At 46.2% G+C, this 17198-nt stretch overlaps 7 protein-coding genes across 7 annotated transcripts; 4 read left to right on the forward strand and 3 right to left on the reverse strand.

Moving 5' to 3' along the window:
- Positions 1–115: 115 nt before the first annotated feature.
- N7495_006459 (uncharacterized protein) lies at positions 116–3368 on the forward strand (the record flags this gene model as incomplete). Its single annotated transcript, XM_057209110.1, has 2 exons — positions 116–247; positions 303–3368. 2 exons carry the CDS (start codon positions 116–118, stop codon positions 3366–3368), a joined length of 3198 nt encoding a protein of 1065 aa, XP_057062884.1.
- Positions 3369–3738: 370 nt separating this feature from the next.
- Positions 3739–5760, forward strand: N7495_006460 (uncharacterized protein; the record flags this gene model as incomplete). Its single annotated transcript, XM_057209111.1, has 1 exon — positions 3739–5760. The coding sequence occupies one exon, from the start codon at positions 3739–3741 to the stop codon at positions 5758–5760; it is 2022 nt and encodes a 673-aa protein (XP_057062885.1).
- Positions 5761–6586: 826 nt separating this feature from the next.
- On the reverse strand, positions 6587–10123 carry N7495_006461 (RTP1/Tango6 family protein; the record flags this gene model as incomplete). The annotated part of the gene is made up of 3 exons (XM_057209112.1): positions 6587–9359; positions 9421–10003; positions 10051–10123. 3 exons carry the CDS (start codon positions 10121–10123, stop codon positions 6587–6589), a joined length of 3429 nt encoding a protein of 1142 aa, XP_057062886.1.
- Positions 10124–10732: 609 nt separating this feature from the next.
- On the forward strand, positions 10733–12209 carry zpr1 (zinc finger-containing protein ZPR1; the record flags this gene model as incomplete). Its single annotated transcript, XM_057209113.1, has 2 exons — positions 10733–10855; positions 10914–12209. The coding sequence occupies 2 exons, from the start codon at positions 10733–10735 to the stop codon at positions 12207–12209; spliced, it is 1419 nt and encodes a 472-aa protein (XP_057062887.1).
- A 367-nt stretch (positions 12210–12576) lies between these two features.
- cyp5 (uncharacterized protein) lies at positions 12577–13276 on the reverse strand (the record flags this gene model as incomplete). The annotated part of the gene is made up of 2 exons (XM_057209114.1): positions 12577–13194; positions 13265–13276. 2 exons carry the CDS (start codon positions 13274–13276, stop codon positions 12577–12579), a joined length of 630 nt encoding a protein of 209 aa, XP_057062888.1.
- Positions 13277–13589: 313 nt separating this feature from the next.
- On the forward strand, positions 13590–15025 carry N7495_006464 (uncharacterized protein; the record flags this gene model as incomplete). Its single annotated transcript, XM_057209115.1, has 2 exons — positions 13590–13774; positions 13843–15025. The coding sequence occupies 2 exons, from the start codon at positions 13590–13592 to the stop codon at positions 15023–15025; spliced, it is 1368 nt and encodes a 455-aa protein (XP_057062889.1).
- A 219-nt stretch (positions 15026–15244) lies between these two features.
- On the reverse strand, positions 15245–16676 carry N7495_006465 (queuosine 5'-phosphate N-glycosylase/hydrolase; the record flags this gene model as incomplete). Its single annotated transcript, XM_057209116.1, has 4 exons — positions 15245–15633; positions 15684–15915; positions 15974–16128; positions 16205–16676. The coding sequence occupies 4 exons, from the start codon at positions 16674–16676 to the stop codon at positions 15245–15247; spliced, it is 1248 nt and encodes a 415-aa protein (XP_057062890.1).
- Between the last annotated feature and the right edge of the window lie 522 nt (positions 16677–17198).

The raw sequence follows: 17198 nt of genomic DNA on the forward strand, positions 1-17198 counted from the left end.
GCAATCTTCACTTCTGGAGCAGCTGGCCTGGGTGTTCGCTGATCCTGGTCTTCAATGACTTTAAACCACTCTATCCTACTCCTTCAATGAACTTTCAAACGTAAACACCAATCACATGGATACAGCCGTGTCCAATCCACCGCTAGCTATGGCTCAGGGCGAGCGACAGACAGTTCACCCCTTCTTCCAACCAGGTAAGGCCCTAAATTCTAAATCTACAATGCAGGAAACTGATGATTTGTTCAGGGTTTGGGATAGCAGCAAAAAATAGCAGCAACCGAATCCTTGACCAGAAATCGGAGTCGAAGGAGAGCAATGCCCCAGTGAATGTCTCTGAAAAGCCTCAGAAAATTCTCAAATTGAATCTCAATGGGAGACTTCTCAGCTCCCCTCCCCTCGACGCAACACCTGTATCTCATCTCGAGAAACGAAAACCTGGCAAACAGGGGAGACTTAAGAAAGTGGATAGCAAGTTGGTGGTCATCAAATATAGCCTTGATCCTGGAAGGAATATAGGCCAATTAATCAATAATATACTTTGCGGTGATCGGACACAACTCCCTCCTTCACTCCCTGTCATACCGCCGCCGAATATCGTGAAACAGCAATCAAAGCCGACCCATCCTTTTTTTGCGAAGAAATCATTGAACAAGCCTTCACTCAACGATTCAGTTGAGCTACTATCACAAAACCAAGACAAAGACTCGACAGCATCTAAAAACCCCACAATATCTGCTCCAGAGCGCAAGCGTGTACCTGGGACACCTGCACCGTTTTCTTCGTTTAGTCGACCTAAGAAAAAATTCACTGAACTCTTTCATCCCATCTGGCCCCCGCGAGGCTTTATTCATGTAACACCTGATGACTCGAACATACCCAGAGGCCAGCAGCTGCCAGTCGACCGAGACCACAAGAAAGCCAAACTACGCGCCGTTGATGTGCGAGATGACGAGAGCGCATTCCTCACTAGCACTGCGTCGGCAATCAAGGCTGCGCAATTGGACTTGAATTTGACCGGCAACCCCAAACCCGAGCTTCGTATTCCCGGAAAACATATTGCGAGTGGAGGGGTTTTGGGAAGAGCGATCGACAGTCAAATGTCCTGGTCTATACCAAATCGCCCCTCAGCTAGCTATTCGTCGCCTTTAATCAAAAAGTTTCGTTCATCTCTACTCTCATCTGTCTCTGCCTTTGACTGTGGAAAATACGAATCGCAACTTTGGACTCAGAAATATGCGCCTCAAACGGCTGAAGATGTTCTACAAGTGGGATGCGAACTTCAATTGCTGCGTGACTGGCTATGCCAGCTCAAAGTTACGGCCGTCGACACGGGCAAGTCATCTAAGGAAGATGTAAACCCAAAACCAAAACGCGGCAGGAAGCGTAAGATTGCGAAGAAAACCGATGAATTTGACGATTTCATTGTTTCAAGTGGTGAGGAGGCCTCCGAAATGGATAATTTTCCGGGCTCAGATGATGAGCTAGCAGGCGATGTCACTGTATCTTCACAAAAGACTGTTATACGATCTGGAGACATGGGGTTATGCATGCAACATGGAATTGAGAAGAGCCTTGCCAATGCAATAATTATTACTGGCTCACCAGGTTGTGGCAAAACTGCATCAGTGTATGCTGTTGCTAAGGAGCTTGACTATGAAGTTTTCGAAATTAATGCTGGTAGTCGTCGCAGTGCCAGAGATATGCTGGAGAGAGTCGGTGACATGACACAGAACCACCTTGTTCATCTTCTCAATGAGCCTGATGAGCCTTTACCCAAGCCTCGGGAATCTAAGTCCAATCCCTTGATGAATTTCTTCAAAGGCCAGCCATCCAAGATCACGAAGACCCCAGAGGAGCCAAAAAAACCGAGCGAGCCTCCAGAAATCACTACCAAGAAACCTCGAGAACAAAAGCAATCATTGATTCTCATTGAGGAAGCCGATATTTTATTCGATGAAGACAAGCAGTTTTGGACTGGAGTATTGGCACTCATCAGCCAGTCGCGCCGGCCCATCGTCATTACCTGCAACGACGAGAGTCTTCTTCCCGACATGTCCGTACACGCTATTTTACGATATAAGCCTCCGCCCCTTGACCTTGTTGTCGACTATCTCTTACTCATTGCCGCCCATGAAGGACACGTTCTAAAGCGTAAGGCTGTCAGTCATCTTTATATCAGTTCTGGTATGAACATACGACGGTCGTTGATGGACCTTAACTTTTGGTGCCAGATAGGTGTTGGTAGTGAGAAATCAGGCCTTGATTGGATACTGCCGCAATGGCCTCCAGGATCAACCGTCGATCAGAATGGAGATCGGGTGAGAGTTCTCAGTCTCAACACATACGATGAGCATATGGGTTGGTTCAATCGCGATCTATTCATGGGCGAAAATGCACTGCAAAAAGAGATTGAAGCTCTCCGAAATGGGTTTCATTGGTGGAGACTCAAGATTCAAGATTTCGATGATGTCGCTGGTGGTTGCGATGTGGAGAGATTATCTTCGGAGGAATTTCAGTCGAGTTCAAAGCAGGAGCAATTTAACATGCTAGAACGTGAAGAAGATTACTTGGATATGAGGAGCGCACTCGACATCCTTTCCTCTGGGTGCTCTCTCGACACGGCGGAGGTGAGAATATACCCGATTGACCGACTAGACCTCGACCTAACCTTATCGCAGGATATATTTGACACTAGTCTCCCACCAATGCTAGAATCACATCGATCTAATTATATTGAGGCTCATCCCCTCCTTCAAGCTGATCTGCTACCAGAGTATTCATCATTGAGTGAGGACATCAGCATCGCATTTGACGCCTTGCTCTCTCAAACCTTCCGTGCAAAAACCGAAGACCTCGAATCAAGTTTTGTGACGCGAATCTTCAATGGCTGGACCAAAGACTCTGCTCGTCGCTCTATCTACCCGTCCAACAAAGCTCAGTTCCAAAAGGTGTTTGAACCAATAATGCGAGCGCACTACATCATGCCACTACAAACCTCATTCGAGAACGGATTTGGCCCAATCACTGAAGATCTTGCACCTTATATCCGTGGCATAATGGTATTTGACGGTCGTCTAAAGGTATATCGAGACAACTTGCATGCAGCATGGTCACAAGAGCAGGGCACTGGTCATAAAGATAAGCGTGCAAGAACTACACGCGCCAGTAGGGCTGCTCTTGAAGGGAGTGACAAAGCTTTCACGCGTCGGGAAAGATGGTTTCCCGATGGTACCAATTACTTCCTCGTCCTGGGTACTGGAATGCCAGAGTGGCAGCAAGCCCTATTTGATATGGGCCATTTCACTGTGCAGCCTGCTATTTCAACGCCTGTCCCCGATGATAACCCGAGTCTTATTTTAGTAGCATAGTTCAAAGCAATTTGGGATTATAGAGCGCCCTTCCCAAGGTTTTATGAAATGATAATATTATATATTAGAGAACAGTGGACATTCTTGCTGTAACCCCAGTAGCTTTATTGGTAATTTCCTAACCAAAATGCCGTTAGAAAGCCTTGAATATGCTGTCAATATTAGTTACTACGCTGGTTTGGAAATGGATTACATAATATCTCCGCAGTACGTACGTTGCTGGGGTTATCACGCGTTAAGTGTTGTCTTTGGGCGCCTAATCTTTGACTCCACCAGAAATGCTGCAATTTACCCATCAGGAATTTTGTCTGGCTGCTTCCTTGCAGTACATAACTGCCTGCAGATCTGAACAACTTGCATATCGATCTCGATGCCACCATACCCGCGGCCCGTCTCTCCAATCTCGCTCGAATCGTGTTCGCTTCCGGTCTCTGACATAGAGTCAGATGACCTCCTCGGCTCTGATGATGAGCTAGATGAGTTTGAACGCGCTGCAAAGCGCCAAAGAATCGAGAAAATCGCTGAAACGTATCTACAAGGAAGCCAACTCTTTATGCTGTCAGCGTCGCTGCGAGGGCCGTTTGATAGAGGCTGGAAGAATCCGTGGCAAAAAACGAGAAAGACACGGGCTGAAACTAGGACGTCTCCGCCGAATATAAGGCTGAGCAAAAATGGGGCTGGCTATGTGGTGCAAGAAACGGACTTGCGACAGTCGAAGTATCGGGAAGATCTAGCTGCTGATCCTCAGCTCCAAGCTCGGTCGAATAAGGGTACAAGCTTCATTTTGGCTTCTAAATCAACACAGAAGAGGCTGCTCAAACAAGAAACTGAGACAAATGAATCGCCGCGTGAGTTGAAGAAATCCAAGCGATCTTCTCCGCGGGTTGTGGATGAACAAAGCTTTGCTGAGCATAAGTCTGTGGACTGGCTGAGGAAGGATAAGAAACATATGAGCTTCACAAGATTTGACCCTCCTAGCTCTCCAACGCCCAAGGCCGGACATGGATCAATAGACATCAAAGCACGACGGACTAAATTGCATTCTGATGTGCCTAGGTCTCCCACCTCTCCTTCGCAGGTTCGATCTCCCAAAAATACAACTATTGAAGAGCAGCCTGTCAATTCAGCGGTGAATGGTCCAACGCAACAGACTCGATCATTTCACCTGAATACCGAAAAGAGATCTAAAGTATCACCACTTAAGCCGGAGATGCCCCCTATGTTGAATCAAGCAACGTCTTCGTTCAGGCTTATCGCTTCGACGTCACAGTTGCCGCGTTTTGAGTACCGACAGCGATACAACGACACTTCAAACCCCCAGGTTGAACAGTATTCCCCTGTGAAAAATAGTGCCATACCTCCGCCGTCTGAAGAAAATATAACAAATCGAGGAGCCGATGATTTAGATGAACCGATCGATCATGGCTCAACTGACTTTGGACCGGAAAATACGGAACGTGTTCTGAGGGAAGAAGAACGGCCCATTCAGCTTTCGAAGAGTTTGAGATTTGCCGACGATACAGATTATGCCGGTTCCAGCACATACCTACAAACCCTAACAGAGCCAAATACATACGAAGAGCTGCCATCTGCCCAACAAATTCCGGCTCTACCAGGGGCCTCCGACCGCATCCAATCCTTACACTCCACGGCTGTGCCAAACATAGCTTCTCAACAGAGCTCAGATACTAGCCATGATACGCAACCTTCAACACAGGCTGCCTTGATGTACGCCCAAAAATCCTTTCAAAACGACTTAGAAAGCCCCGGACAGCAATATGAGAGTCCACCCTCGCAGCTTGCAATGGCGCACGTTGGAAACGATTCATTACTTGCCCATGAAACTCCTCTTTTCCGCCCCGATACCTCAGAGCGAGCTCTTCCTCGAAGCTTCAAAATTCTTGAAGGTGATAGAGTGCAAGCTATGAGCACGCAGTGCATGATTGATGCAGCCACACCTTTCACTTTCAGTACAGAAAAGAAACCAAATGCAGCGCGGTTGATTTCTCCCAAGAAAACTAGTCCCCTAAAGTCGAGGACGAATAAGAGCGAGACTGCAAAGGCCCGGCCACCTTCTCGGGAGTCACCCACAAACCCAGAGAATGAGGACCACGACACCTTTCAATCAAATATGGAAGATTCGAAAAAACATGAAAGTGGCCTGCAGTCAGACCAGACACAGTTGAACCAATCGACTACCCAGTTCACTGCCCTACAATCTTTGAGTGGATCCATACCACCCATAGTACATGATGGCCAGGGGGCGGATAGCTTCCATCTCAGTCAGGCGATTGCCGATGCTGGCAGTTGGTTGCAGCAAAGTTTCGATATATTCAAAGAGACTGGACGTCCAAGTCAGACTGGTGGAGAGATTTCATCGGATGCACATTAATAGCTCTGTATTTTTTTTCTTACAACTCGGCACCGACCTGATGTCTACGCTATTGCTTGTAGTGAAGGTTCATTGTCGGTTAATTATTCCACATTTGATGATGTTTATAGGCTGATTATAGCTCTTAGCCTCCAATTTTGAAGCGTTAGTATCTTATGATTGAAATTTAGCTATGTTACTTCATCATTCTACGACGTTTGGTTCTTGATATCTTTCACTAGTTATTTTCTTGAAGTAGAATCCTAGTGACTGCGGAGCCTTCCTCTTATTGAACAATTTGAAGATTTCGATAAATGTTGTGATCTGCACGATAGGTTCATCCAACACGTCACTACTGTCTTTGCATTTAAGACATGGAAGTCTTCTTCAAGCGATCATACAATCCGAAGCAGTTGATGAAAGAAGGTCCGCATCAACCGGGGGTAGTGTAAGCCCAGTAACACAGTGCGTCCAGTATGCGCAAGCACAGAGGCTGGGCGCTGTTATCAAAAATTATGATAATCAATGTGTCATACAATGGAATGCTTTCAGAGATTAAACTGAAAAGAATAGATACTACACTTGATCTAAGCCAACTGGCAAAGAGAGCTAACCTTAGAAGGAAGGAAGAAGAGGAATTGGAATGGGAAAAAGATTGTTAATAAACCGGGTACGAATCCTTCATTACTAGTATCGTTGCCTTAATATCTTGAGTGGGCGCTGGGGTTACTTGATGCAATTCAATATATAGCTTGGATGTTTGAAGTAGCGATGGGCATTCCCACCAGTTCTAGTAATTTATACCTGAATTTAAATCTGGGAGCTACGGGAATTCTGCAACATAAAGTTACTCTATCTCCTCGATGCGTGGTCTAGTGGAACCTCTTCCAGCCAAAGGATCAACACTAAGACCAGCGATTCTATCTCCCAATTCCATTCTTGGTTCCCCTGCCTCGTTACCCTGACCGATTCCCCACATGATGGACTTTTCTAACCAAACCTCTAGACTTTCAATCAATGAACGTAGATTTCCGCGAACGATATCATCGAGCTCAATGCTCTCAACGAAACCGAGCTTGCGCAAAATTGAGGGGATACTGCCGATGGAAGACGGGTTTTGCCGATTGGACGAAGCTTGAAACGAATCATCGGCCAGAGTGAAGCCAAATCCAATATCCTTCCCATGGCGATTTTCACGCGCTGTATCTAGTGCCTTGAGGATATCTAGTAGAAGTATAGTACTCGCACGGCGCAAGATGGCGCTTTCAGGAGCCGATTCTAGGGTAAGTGTAGCCAGTGCGAGGTCCACGGCCGAGGAAATGATGGCAGAGCCTAGGCCAATGATATTGCTTTGAACAGCTGATGCAAGAATCGATAGTGCCGATGCTCGCACGCGCAGATCATCTGGTTCTTCGTCTGAAGAAGCACCAGCTGCCCAAGCAGCCACAATGTTAGCAGCATGTGATGTTTTCTCTGGTGATTCGGTATCAGAATCGTCATCGAGGGTGAGCTTGCGCTTTGAAGAGCTTGGTTCTGATGGGATTGACCATCCGGCTGGCAAAGTCGGTCCCCTATTCTCGCGTTCCTCTCGTTCATGTTGCATCCTCTCTTTTTCTGCTTGCTTTTTGCGATCTGTTTGGGCCTGTGGCTTGTAACCACGTCGTCCTGCAACTGTGATCATACCCTCACCAAGGATTCGAGCTGTCTCACCATTTAGTCCTTGACCAAGATCTTGCACCGTTCGTAACAATGATTCGCCAATTTTGAGTCGCTGATCCAAGGATCTTTGTTCAGATTTGTCAGTGTAGCTTTCTACCAGTGTTTTTATCACGGTGCGAGGGTGGCGCGAAGCCAATGTGCCGATGAGTTTGATCGCATTGAGATAAATGAACTCATCGTTTGAACTTGATCCCGACATATCATTGATGATAGACAGAAGCAACGTCAGCGTCGAGGGAATGTCAAGGACGGGTGATGAATTTTTGATAAGCTTAGATAAGAGTGAGAAGCCTTCTGCCTGGACGGGTGGCAGGTCAGAGTTGAGGTTTGTCAACGCTTGACGATGAGTTTCAAGATCAGAGATATGTGGAGGTGGTGGCTTGGTCTCATCATGCCCAGAAGACATAAGCTGGATTTCTAGTAGCATAGACGAGGTCGTTGCTGGCTTTGAGAGTAATGGTGGAAGCATCGGTATGAGTTGATCCAAGTGGTTTTTAATTGACTCCAATAGCTTTTGGGTTTCCTGTGAAATTGAGAACTCTGGAGATGCAAGAACAGTCGATAGTAAACTGAACGCGGTCGATAGCGACTCGGATGCGTCCTTTTCGGATATACCCTCGTTATTGCCACTTTCTTCTGACACAATGTTTGACAGCGATGATAATGATGGCCTGTTGGATCTCCCTGCTTGTGTTTTTGAGAGCCGGGCAGTGAATTCATGCAACTCTCCATCAATTACTTGCTTGATGAGCTCGAGAACACGAAGTGGACGACGAGATAATGTGTCCTTGAAGTTATTGAGTAACTTCTCAGCAACTTTGGCGCATACCAACTTTTGGATGATGTTTTCTTGCTCGCCGAGTATTTTGATTTTCTCATCAGAGCTGTGGGGTTTCACAAGCCATATCTGGCTCACGTAGAGGAACATGTCACTAGTGTGTTCCTCAATGCTGGGATCGGAACCCAGCAATTGGACAAAGATATCTGAGCGCCGATCAAGGGAATCAATCAGTCGAATGAGATTTGAGTGGTCTCCTTGCTCACGGCGTGCAATCAATGAAATTCTTCTTTTTGAATCGATGGTATATGTCCAATCTAATCCACCATCCCAAAGAAGATTACCAATGATCTTTTTGAAGGGTTGGACACCAGCAGAAATGCTAAAGTAGGTTTTCAGCAACTCCATGACTTTATTATGAAGGCTATTAAGTTGCTGCTCTTGCGAATAGCAAGCCAAACCCCAGAGAGGAATGAGAATCGGGTACACAATTCTCTTTACCAGACCTGGATTTGGATGTTGCAGTGACAGACTTATTAGCCTGTTCATTGCCAAGTCAACCACAGCCCCATCCACAAGAACAGCGTTCAATTTTTCTGATCTACCTGATTTGGACTCATGACTTTCAGAGGTGGGAGTTATCCATTGTCTTGAGGCATCATTGAGTTTCGCCGTAAGTGCACCGAAGACAGGGTCAATGAAAATCGAGTGTCCTATTGTGCCTGGAGCACCATAAGAGCGTTTCCCTAGTATACCATTGCCAATGGCATAAGAAGCAGTTTTTCTGAGGTCGAGATCATCACCATCCATGAGTTCTAGTAATTGAGGAGCAATAGTTGTAAAGTAGAGTGCCGGCTCTATACCCTGTGGAACTGAAGATAGGAGTTTTGAGATTTGCATAATAGCTTGGACTGTGAAATGAGGCCCATTTGATGGTTCGCTTTGTGCTTCTTGTCCAAGAGATGGGGTGAATTGTGAAACAATAAACATGATCGTTTGCAAGACTCCACCAGAGCGTAGTGGAACTTGGGAGATTTGACTCGATATCGTTGATTTGAACCATGCCACAGTCTCTGACTGAAGAAAGCTTGAAAGTGTGGGCAAAAGCACTGCACTCGCTGTCCTAAACCTTTATCAGCACCTTGAAAAAAAGTATTGTTTGGTAGGCATTTGATAAAACATACTCATCGATGATTTTAGAAAATGATTTTTCAAGTTTTGCTCGATCGTCGCAAGTACCAACATTTGGATTGAATGCCAGATCAGCTATGCCGCTAATAATGTCGCTCAGAATACGTCCTCGGATCACGGGCTGTATGCTTGGTGTCTCGTCTTCAAGTATTTTGAGCAAAGCCTCCATGACCAGATGCAAGAGGTCCTGATTATGGGGTGAGGTACTGGAAATCATCTGGTCTTGCTTTGCTATTACTCCAGCAGGTAGTACAGATATCACTCTTTGCTGCAAAGGAATGCCGACGCCAGAAGAGAGCGACGGGTAGATTCCTTCAAGTGATATGAGATCCAGCAACGCATGAAGAGTGCGACGCCGTCTTGCATCTTCAAGAGAAGGATCTTGGTTGACTTCAGGTTGTTGCAAATCCTCTAGGCTCACTACCGGGGCGACAAATGCCGTGTGAATATGACTCAGAAGATCAAGCGCTTTGCAGATGACTGCTGTTCTCACAGGGCCTTCGTTCTCTGTTAAAATTTCCAAACTCTGACTCAATATCTCTAGTATCTGTTTTCCCTGAGACTTTTGAATTTCATCTTCACTTTGTCAGGCAGATCATATAAGCAGTTTAGATATGGCATACCTCGATTAATGACTGGGTTCAAAAAGTGATTGGCGGCTGCGAACGCAGCCTGGACAGCTTTGGGTTCTACCATTATGACTCGACGGTATGGTTTGACATTACGAAGTAAGTTATATGAGAAAACTTCAAGCTTAAAGAATATAAAAGCTTTGGTCTCCTGCAAGCAAAGAGGATCTTGTCTTGTCGAGGAGCATCACGTAATCATATTTGGGTGTCACCTGATCTTATCTAGTGAGGCCCTATTTAGTTATCGGGATCTATGAAGTATGATAGATCTGGGCTTCATACCACCTTAGATTATTTGTCAAATTGAGAAGGAGTATCTTCTCTAACTTATAATCTAGTTTATGCTGGCTGAAAGTTCATTCAGATCTGTAATGGAGAATTATGAGATCAGGAACACTGCAATGAAAAAATTGATGTTAGATAAGCGTGTGCATAACTGACCCCTCCATTAGTCAGCTGCATTATGTACCCCTCATGCATAAGCCCCTCTGGAATGTTCGGCGGGCGGTGAGAAGGTTGTTTTTTTTTTGGGCTTGATTGTGACTCGTAGGTCTCAATTTCTTCACTTCTTGTCTTGTAGCAAGTATTTTGAAGGAAAGCTTTACCTTCTTATTACACAAAAATTTTCACATTATTTCCCTCAAGTTTAACCGAAAGTCCGGTTTACTGCTGCAGAATGTCTACCGACGCCGAGACCACTGCGCCTGAGTCGCAATTCCAGAATATTGGAGATATCGTTCAAAACGACGAAACCGGCGTTATGGAGGTGGAATCCTTGTGCATGAACTGCCATGAGAATGTGAGTTTTTCTAAAACTATTCTAATTAGCCTTATACTAATGTTTTAAACCGATATAGGGAGTTACACGACTCTTGCTCTTGCGAGTTCCCTTCTTCCGAGACATCATCGTTGAGAGCTTCTATTGCGAGCACTGCAACTTTAGCAACAACGGTGTCAAGACAGCTGGTGAGATTCAGGAGCAAGGATGCAAATACACTTTGGAAGTCGAGAACGAGGAGGATCTTCAACGTCAGGTCATTCGCAGCGATATTTCCATCTTTAAGGTTGAATCTTTGGGTATCGAGATGCCCAAGGGTGAGAGCCAGCTCACCAATATTGAGGGTGTGATTCAACGCATTCACGAGAACCTGTCGAGCGAACAGCCCCTTCGCAAGACTCAAGCCCCCGAGCTTTACGAAGCCCTCGAGCCCCTCATTGTCAAACTCCAGGAAATTATGGATCGTAAGGGTTTCCCATTCACCATATCACTCGAAGATCCCACTGGAAACTCCTACATTGCCCCGATCCTCCATGATGGAAAGAAATACCGCCGTGCACACTATTATCGCACTCACGAGCAGAACGAGGAACTGGGTATTACCGGTGATCCCGAGGCTGCCCAGCTTGAGAGTGTGGCTCAGGCCGAGTCTGGAAACCCCGAGGACTTGGATATTGTTAACGGCAAGGTCTACGCCCTTCCTGCAGAGTGCCCTGGGTGCACCAAGCCATGCACAGTCCATGTGCAGCGAGTGGATATTCCTTACTTCAAGGAAGTTTACCTTTGGTCCAACGTCTGTGAGCACTGTGGTCTCAAGAGCAGCGATGTACGCACTGGTGGTGAAGTCCCAGAGAAGGGCAAGCGGATTACTCTTGAGGTCAAGGAGGTCGTCGACCTTTCTCGCGATATCTTGAAGTCCGATACCTGCGCTGTGCAGAGTGACGAGCTCGAACTCTCTGTCATGCCCGGTACCCTGGGAGGCAAGTTCTCTACTGTTGAGGGTTTGTTGTCAGAGATTAAGGAACAGCTCCATGGTCAAATCTTCGATATTGCAGGTGCCGACAGTGGTGATAGTTTGCAAACCTCAGAAAAGGATAAATGGACTCGCTTCTTCGATAAACTGGATGCTGCCATTGCCGGAGATTTGAAGTTCACCATTACCCTGGAGGACCCAATGGGCAACAGTTATGTCCAGGATCTTTGCGCACCTGCGGCTGACCCACAGCTGCACATTGAGGAATACACTCGCACCAAGGAGGAGGAGGACGATCTTGGTCTGACTGACATGAAGACTGAGGGATACGAGGAGGACGCCGCAATTGAGGCCGCCGAGAGAAAGGCTGCCAATGAGGAGGAGGAGGAGCGGAAGGAATAGACAATACCCTTTAACGTTACCCGGCCACGATTTGATATGTTTTATTTTCATGATGCATGAGACTCTTTTACACTTTTATTTCTTGTTGCATAACGGCGTCTTCGCGGTATGTATGTACAACCTTTCTCATAGATATCCAGTGATGATGGGGGTTTTGAGACGGGTCTATTAAAAAGTCATTTTCCTTCTCGTTCTCTCATTGATAGCCATATTCATAGACATGATAATCCTTGGAAAAAGGCTGAAACTATAAAGCCAGGGCTCCCAAGTTTTCCAAATATGGAGTTGATTCCGTTCGGCATGGCTGTCTTGGAACTAGATCGATTTGTTGAATCGGTCCCATGTTAAGAAGGGTAAAGTAGACAGTTCACTTCGCAAATGGATTCGCATGGATCGTAACTTTATTAATTCGAAGAGCCTCAAACTCGTCACCCTCCTTGGGCTGTGAAACCTTTCCTTTTTTATCGATCTTGGCGTTAGCCTTTTCGAGCTTCGAGAGCACATCACCGCCCTCATCCTGTGCACTCAGATTCAAGACTTTTCCAAAGACAGTGCTAGCTCCATCAAGATGCGGTGCTGGCGCAAAGGCAATAAAAAACTGACTGCCATTTGCGGTCGTGCCAGTCGCATTCTGTGAGCCGGGTACTGTTTTATCTTTGACTGGGCGAGAAGCCATGGAAAGAATGCCGCGCGCATTGTGTCGTAGAGCCGGTAAGTTAATCTCTTGGTTCATTGCTGAGGGGTGGTATATGGATGTGCCGCCTTTCGGGATGTCAAATGGGAGTATTGGTTTTGTAGAGCTTGAAGGTTTTGCAGCTGGTCCTAAGGAGATGTCGCCACCTTGGATCATGAATCCTGGGATTAATCGGTGAAATGGTGTATCATTATATGCGCCGCACGCGCATAGGGCAAGGAAGTTTTGGGCGGTCTTGGGGACTGCTTCACAGAACAGCTCAACTTTCAGATCGCCTTGACTCGTATGGAGCTAGAAGTGTGAGAATTAGTATTGTTCAGATTACCGCATTTGGTCAAATATCTAATAGTGTTTTACTTACCGTGACAGACATTTTGGCGAAGAAATATATTGAACTGAGGTGCAATGACAATTGGGGAAATTGAAGGTGTTGCGGGCGGTCTAATCCAGGGCTAGATATAAGCTTAGTCATGGAGCTTGCGGTCTCGACAGAATTGTTTACAGCTCTTTAATGACCCCAATCTATGAATAACTATTTTGTCGCCTTCAAATTTGAAATAATCAAAGAGTTTAACTCTTTTTTCATTGCGACACCACCCTCGAAGAATTCAGCTCACTTTCTAGTCAATAAAGCAAGCTCCTTCCATCTCAATTCGGCCGCCTTTGTCTAAAGCAAGTATATCACCATGAATAGCAGACCGGTCGAGCAAGCTTTGAATACTTTGATTCCAACTCATGCCAATGATTTACCAGAAGAACTTGTTAGTCTGGCTACAAACCTCGTTGCTCAATCCCGAAGCTTCACCAGCAGTCTAAAGCCAGAAGAGGAAATCGCCCGGCTTTATGCCTGCGCGGAGATTGCTTGCAGAAGGTATGTTGTCAACCCAATTAGTGGCTAGGATGTACATCGGGGCTAACCTTTTACCTCCCAATTACCAGACTAAGTCGAGCTCTCAAACTTCCGCCACCACTCGGCCGCCCGCCATGTCCTCCCCGCGTATACAAGAAGCTCTACGCATTCTTGGACCGGTCTCTTTCCGCCAGCTCAGCTGGGATGAAGCGATCAGCTAGCGTTTCTGGCTCCCCACAGACTACACCAACGAAGAGATTAGATGTTGGACGTAGCCCTTCGAAAGTCGCCCCTACGCCCCGAGGTCTCCAGAACACCCCTTCTAAAACTACACCGCTGAAGAGAAGCGTCAGTGTCGCCAACAATCTAGGATCACCATCTAAGTCTGTCCGCAAAGCCAAAACATCTCGACTCAATGACACCTCTTCCTCGACAGTCATTGCAGATGCCCCGGCGTGGGTAATGACAGCCATCCGGACAGTCTGCAAAATGCTTTCCACTCCCGCTCCCCGAACAAATACCTGGTCTCGGCCTCCCATATCAAGGACTCTGCCACCTCATATATTTTCCGGTGTATCTTCTATTCTTTATCTCTCATCTCGCATGTCCAATGATGAAGATGAGGACAACTACGATGAAGAGACGATGGACTTTTTAGAACCCATTTTATCAAACTCCAACACAGAAAAGGACGAAGATTTCAAGGAGTTGGTATTTGCCATGGTCGTTGCCGTTTACTTCCTAGTGCTAGCCCGCCGACGAAACCCAGCCCCTTCATCGGATGGCGAGCAGGCGGAAGGCGCACAGAAGCTGGATAAGAAGACATTCACCGAAATGCGACAGACAGCTCTGACTTGTCTTGGTCTCCCTGCAACCGAGAAAAGACATCGCGACGACGTTGATCAATGGATTTCCTTGGTCATGGAACAAGGTTGGGCAGGTGGGCAAGAATGGTTCGAGAACATCCCGCTCGCTGGAGACTTGGATGGTGAAGATGACGAGGGAAGCTCGTACCGAAATCTCGATGAAGAAGATGCCTCGTTTAGAGGCGTTCAATTGCCCAAGAGGCAAGATACTTCCAGAGAGTCGTATTCTTCACGAAATAAACGCGCTCCTCGTGATTGTCTTCTGCCAGGCTTAGGGACTATGATGCAAGACCGAGTTGACTGGCTAAGTGATGATTACCGCGAGGATTTTGCTGAGTGGAAATTAGACATCATGGCCCGAATTGGGGGTACGCAAAGCAAGACAGCCCGAGTTGCTGCACGATGACCAACTATATTTGAGTGAATCAAAGATCTATGAAAAGGCATTACAGATAGTATTGATACCCTAATGAATAAGACTACATTTAATCTATCCCAATATGTTTTTGATTCTATTGACAAAATCGTATCTATCAGTTGTATGTTTGTATTCTTGATTACCGTAAATGAAATGACAGCCCATAGCTCCAAGAAAACGCCTCCACACCATATGCCAAATTGCGCCTCAATACCAAATGCTTCTGGTTCGATGATGAGGAATACCCTCGTTGTGCTCCGCCTCCAGATTCTTCATCGTGTCATACAAGAAGAAGTCTATCAGGATCGCATTGATCCCATATGTTCTGGGAGGTTTTGGGTCAGTTTCAGCAGTCTGGTCCGACTGAGAATCATCTTCAGACTCTGACAAGCCTATCTTCCCAGCTATCTTCACTTCAGGGTGTCGTTTCTCGATCTCACGCTTGATTAGCTCCACGCACCAAATGCTTGTGCCTCGGAGTTCAATCTCCCAGTTTGAGCCTGGTGTGATGGGCTGTAGCCTGCGAATATGGCTTTCCAGTGGTGGTGAGTAGCGGAGACACCCAAGTTGGTGCAGCATCTGCGGGATGCGATAGTCTGTATTGCATTAGGAGAATGGATAAACACCGAGGTAGAAACAGTCATACCTGCAAACATGGTGATTTTATCGATGTCGTGGAATTCGCCAAAGTCTTCGCCGTTAAAACAAGCCCACAGGTCTGCAACGAGAATCTGTGCTCTCTTATACAAGCGTACTTTCCGGCCATGGAACACATTCTCGTCGCGGAAACACTTGAAACACTCGGTAAGTAGATTGACAAGGCCTGCAGCTGAGAAGTTGGCGCTTTCGATCATATTTGCAAAGCTACCTCCGAATTCCTGTAGACATACTCTGGTTAGCTATCGAATGGTAAGTGATTAGGATTTATATGCCTACATCGCAAAGGACCTCGCCAGCCTCACGCAAGCATTCCACTCTTTCACTGAATAGAGGCATCTCCTCATCGGTTGCAGAGCGGAAAACGTGTCTCAGAACCTCATCAGTACACTTGTCCTCGTCTACCCAAAAGTCAGGGGTAGTTATAGGGATATCTGTGGCCCACATAGTCAGTTTCATCAAACTTTAGAATAGCATCTGAAGCAGAGTCATCTAAGAGTACATATGTACCTTCATCAAGAGCTCTTTGCAGTGCAGCAACCAAACTCAAGTAGCCTGTCCACTTTTTTCCACGATATTCAATACAAAACCGCTTTGACTCATCCTTCTCCTCAGACCAGAAGCTGAAGTTCAATAAGTCCATAGTGAAGATGAAATCAACTGTACTTTCATCCTTTGACTGAGGGTGTAGGTCATGATCTGACCATGTCTGAGTCGAATAGGCCTTCTTCTGCATTAAACGCCATATAGTTTCGGCGGCTTCCTTTGTCTGTGCAAGGGTGATGGCCACATCAATGGCATTATCAAAAACATATTGCGCGTTCTCAAGCACTTTAGTCTCGGGTGGAAGATCTTTATTGACGTTTCCACTCAGTCCCAAGTGCTGACGAAGGAGCTCAACCAGCTCTGGGTCCGCTTCGTTGTCAGACCCTGAGTCAACGGCAGCATCTTTTCCTGTGGGAATTGGTTCCAGGGAGGGCATGATCAAAGAATGTATTATTCAAATGAAGTTCAGATCGAAAAATAAGTTCAAGCCGCACTCCTGTTGCTCTGATCTTATCCCTTTTGTTTAGTCGGTGGGTCCGACGATGTAAAAATAGGGACTAAGATGTGTCACAAGAAAGGATCTGCCAACTTGATGATGCAAACTCGCAACTGAGTATTGCAATGATGTTTCTGATTTCCTGAACTCTTGTTCTGGAATATTCTGGGCCTGGAATTGAATGAATGTATGTAAAAGCGGTTTTCTTCAGGCTCGCCACCATTCTTATTTTTTATATCAAACGCCTTATGTAATCAGGGGGAACCAGAAAATCCATGGACATGGATTGAATGAAATATACATGGTATTCAAGACTGCAAACTACTATTGCTTGCTGAGTTTATACTCCAAGGAGTTGCACTAGTTATGCAGGTTGGAATGGATTGCGGAGTATGTACCTTAGGAATTCCAATCAATCAATACGTGGCGAATGCCTGATTATGATGAAAAGGTAGCTCGTTT

Source organism: Penicillium taxi (assembly GCF_028828555.1).
Source record: "Penicillium taxi strain IBT 34144 chromosome Unknown utg000004l_segment0_segment0, whole genome shotgun sequence".
NCBI lineage: Eukaryota > Fungi > Ascomycota > Eurotiomycetes > Eurotiales > Aspergillaceae > Penicillium > Penicillium taxi.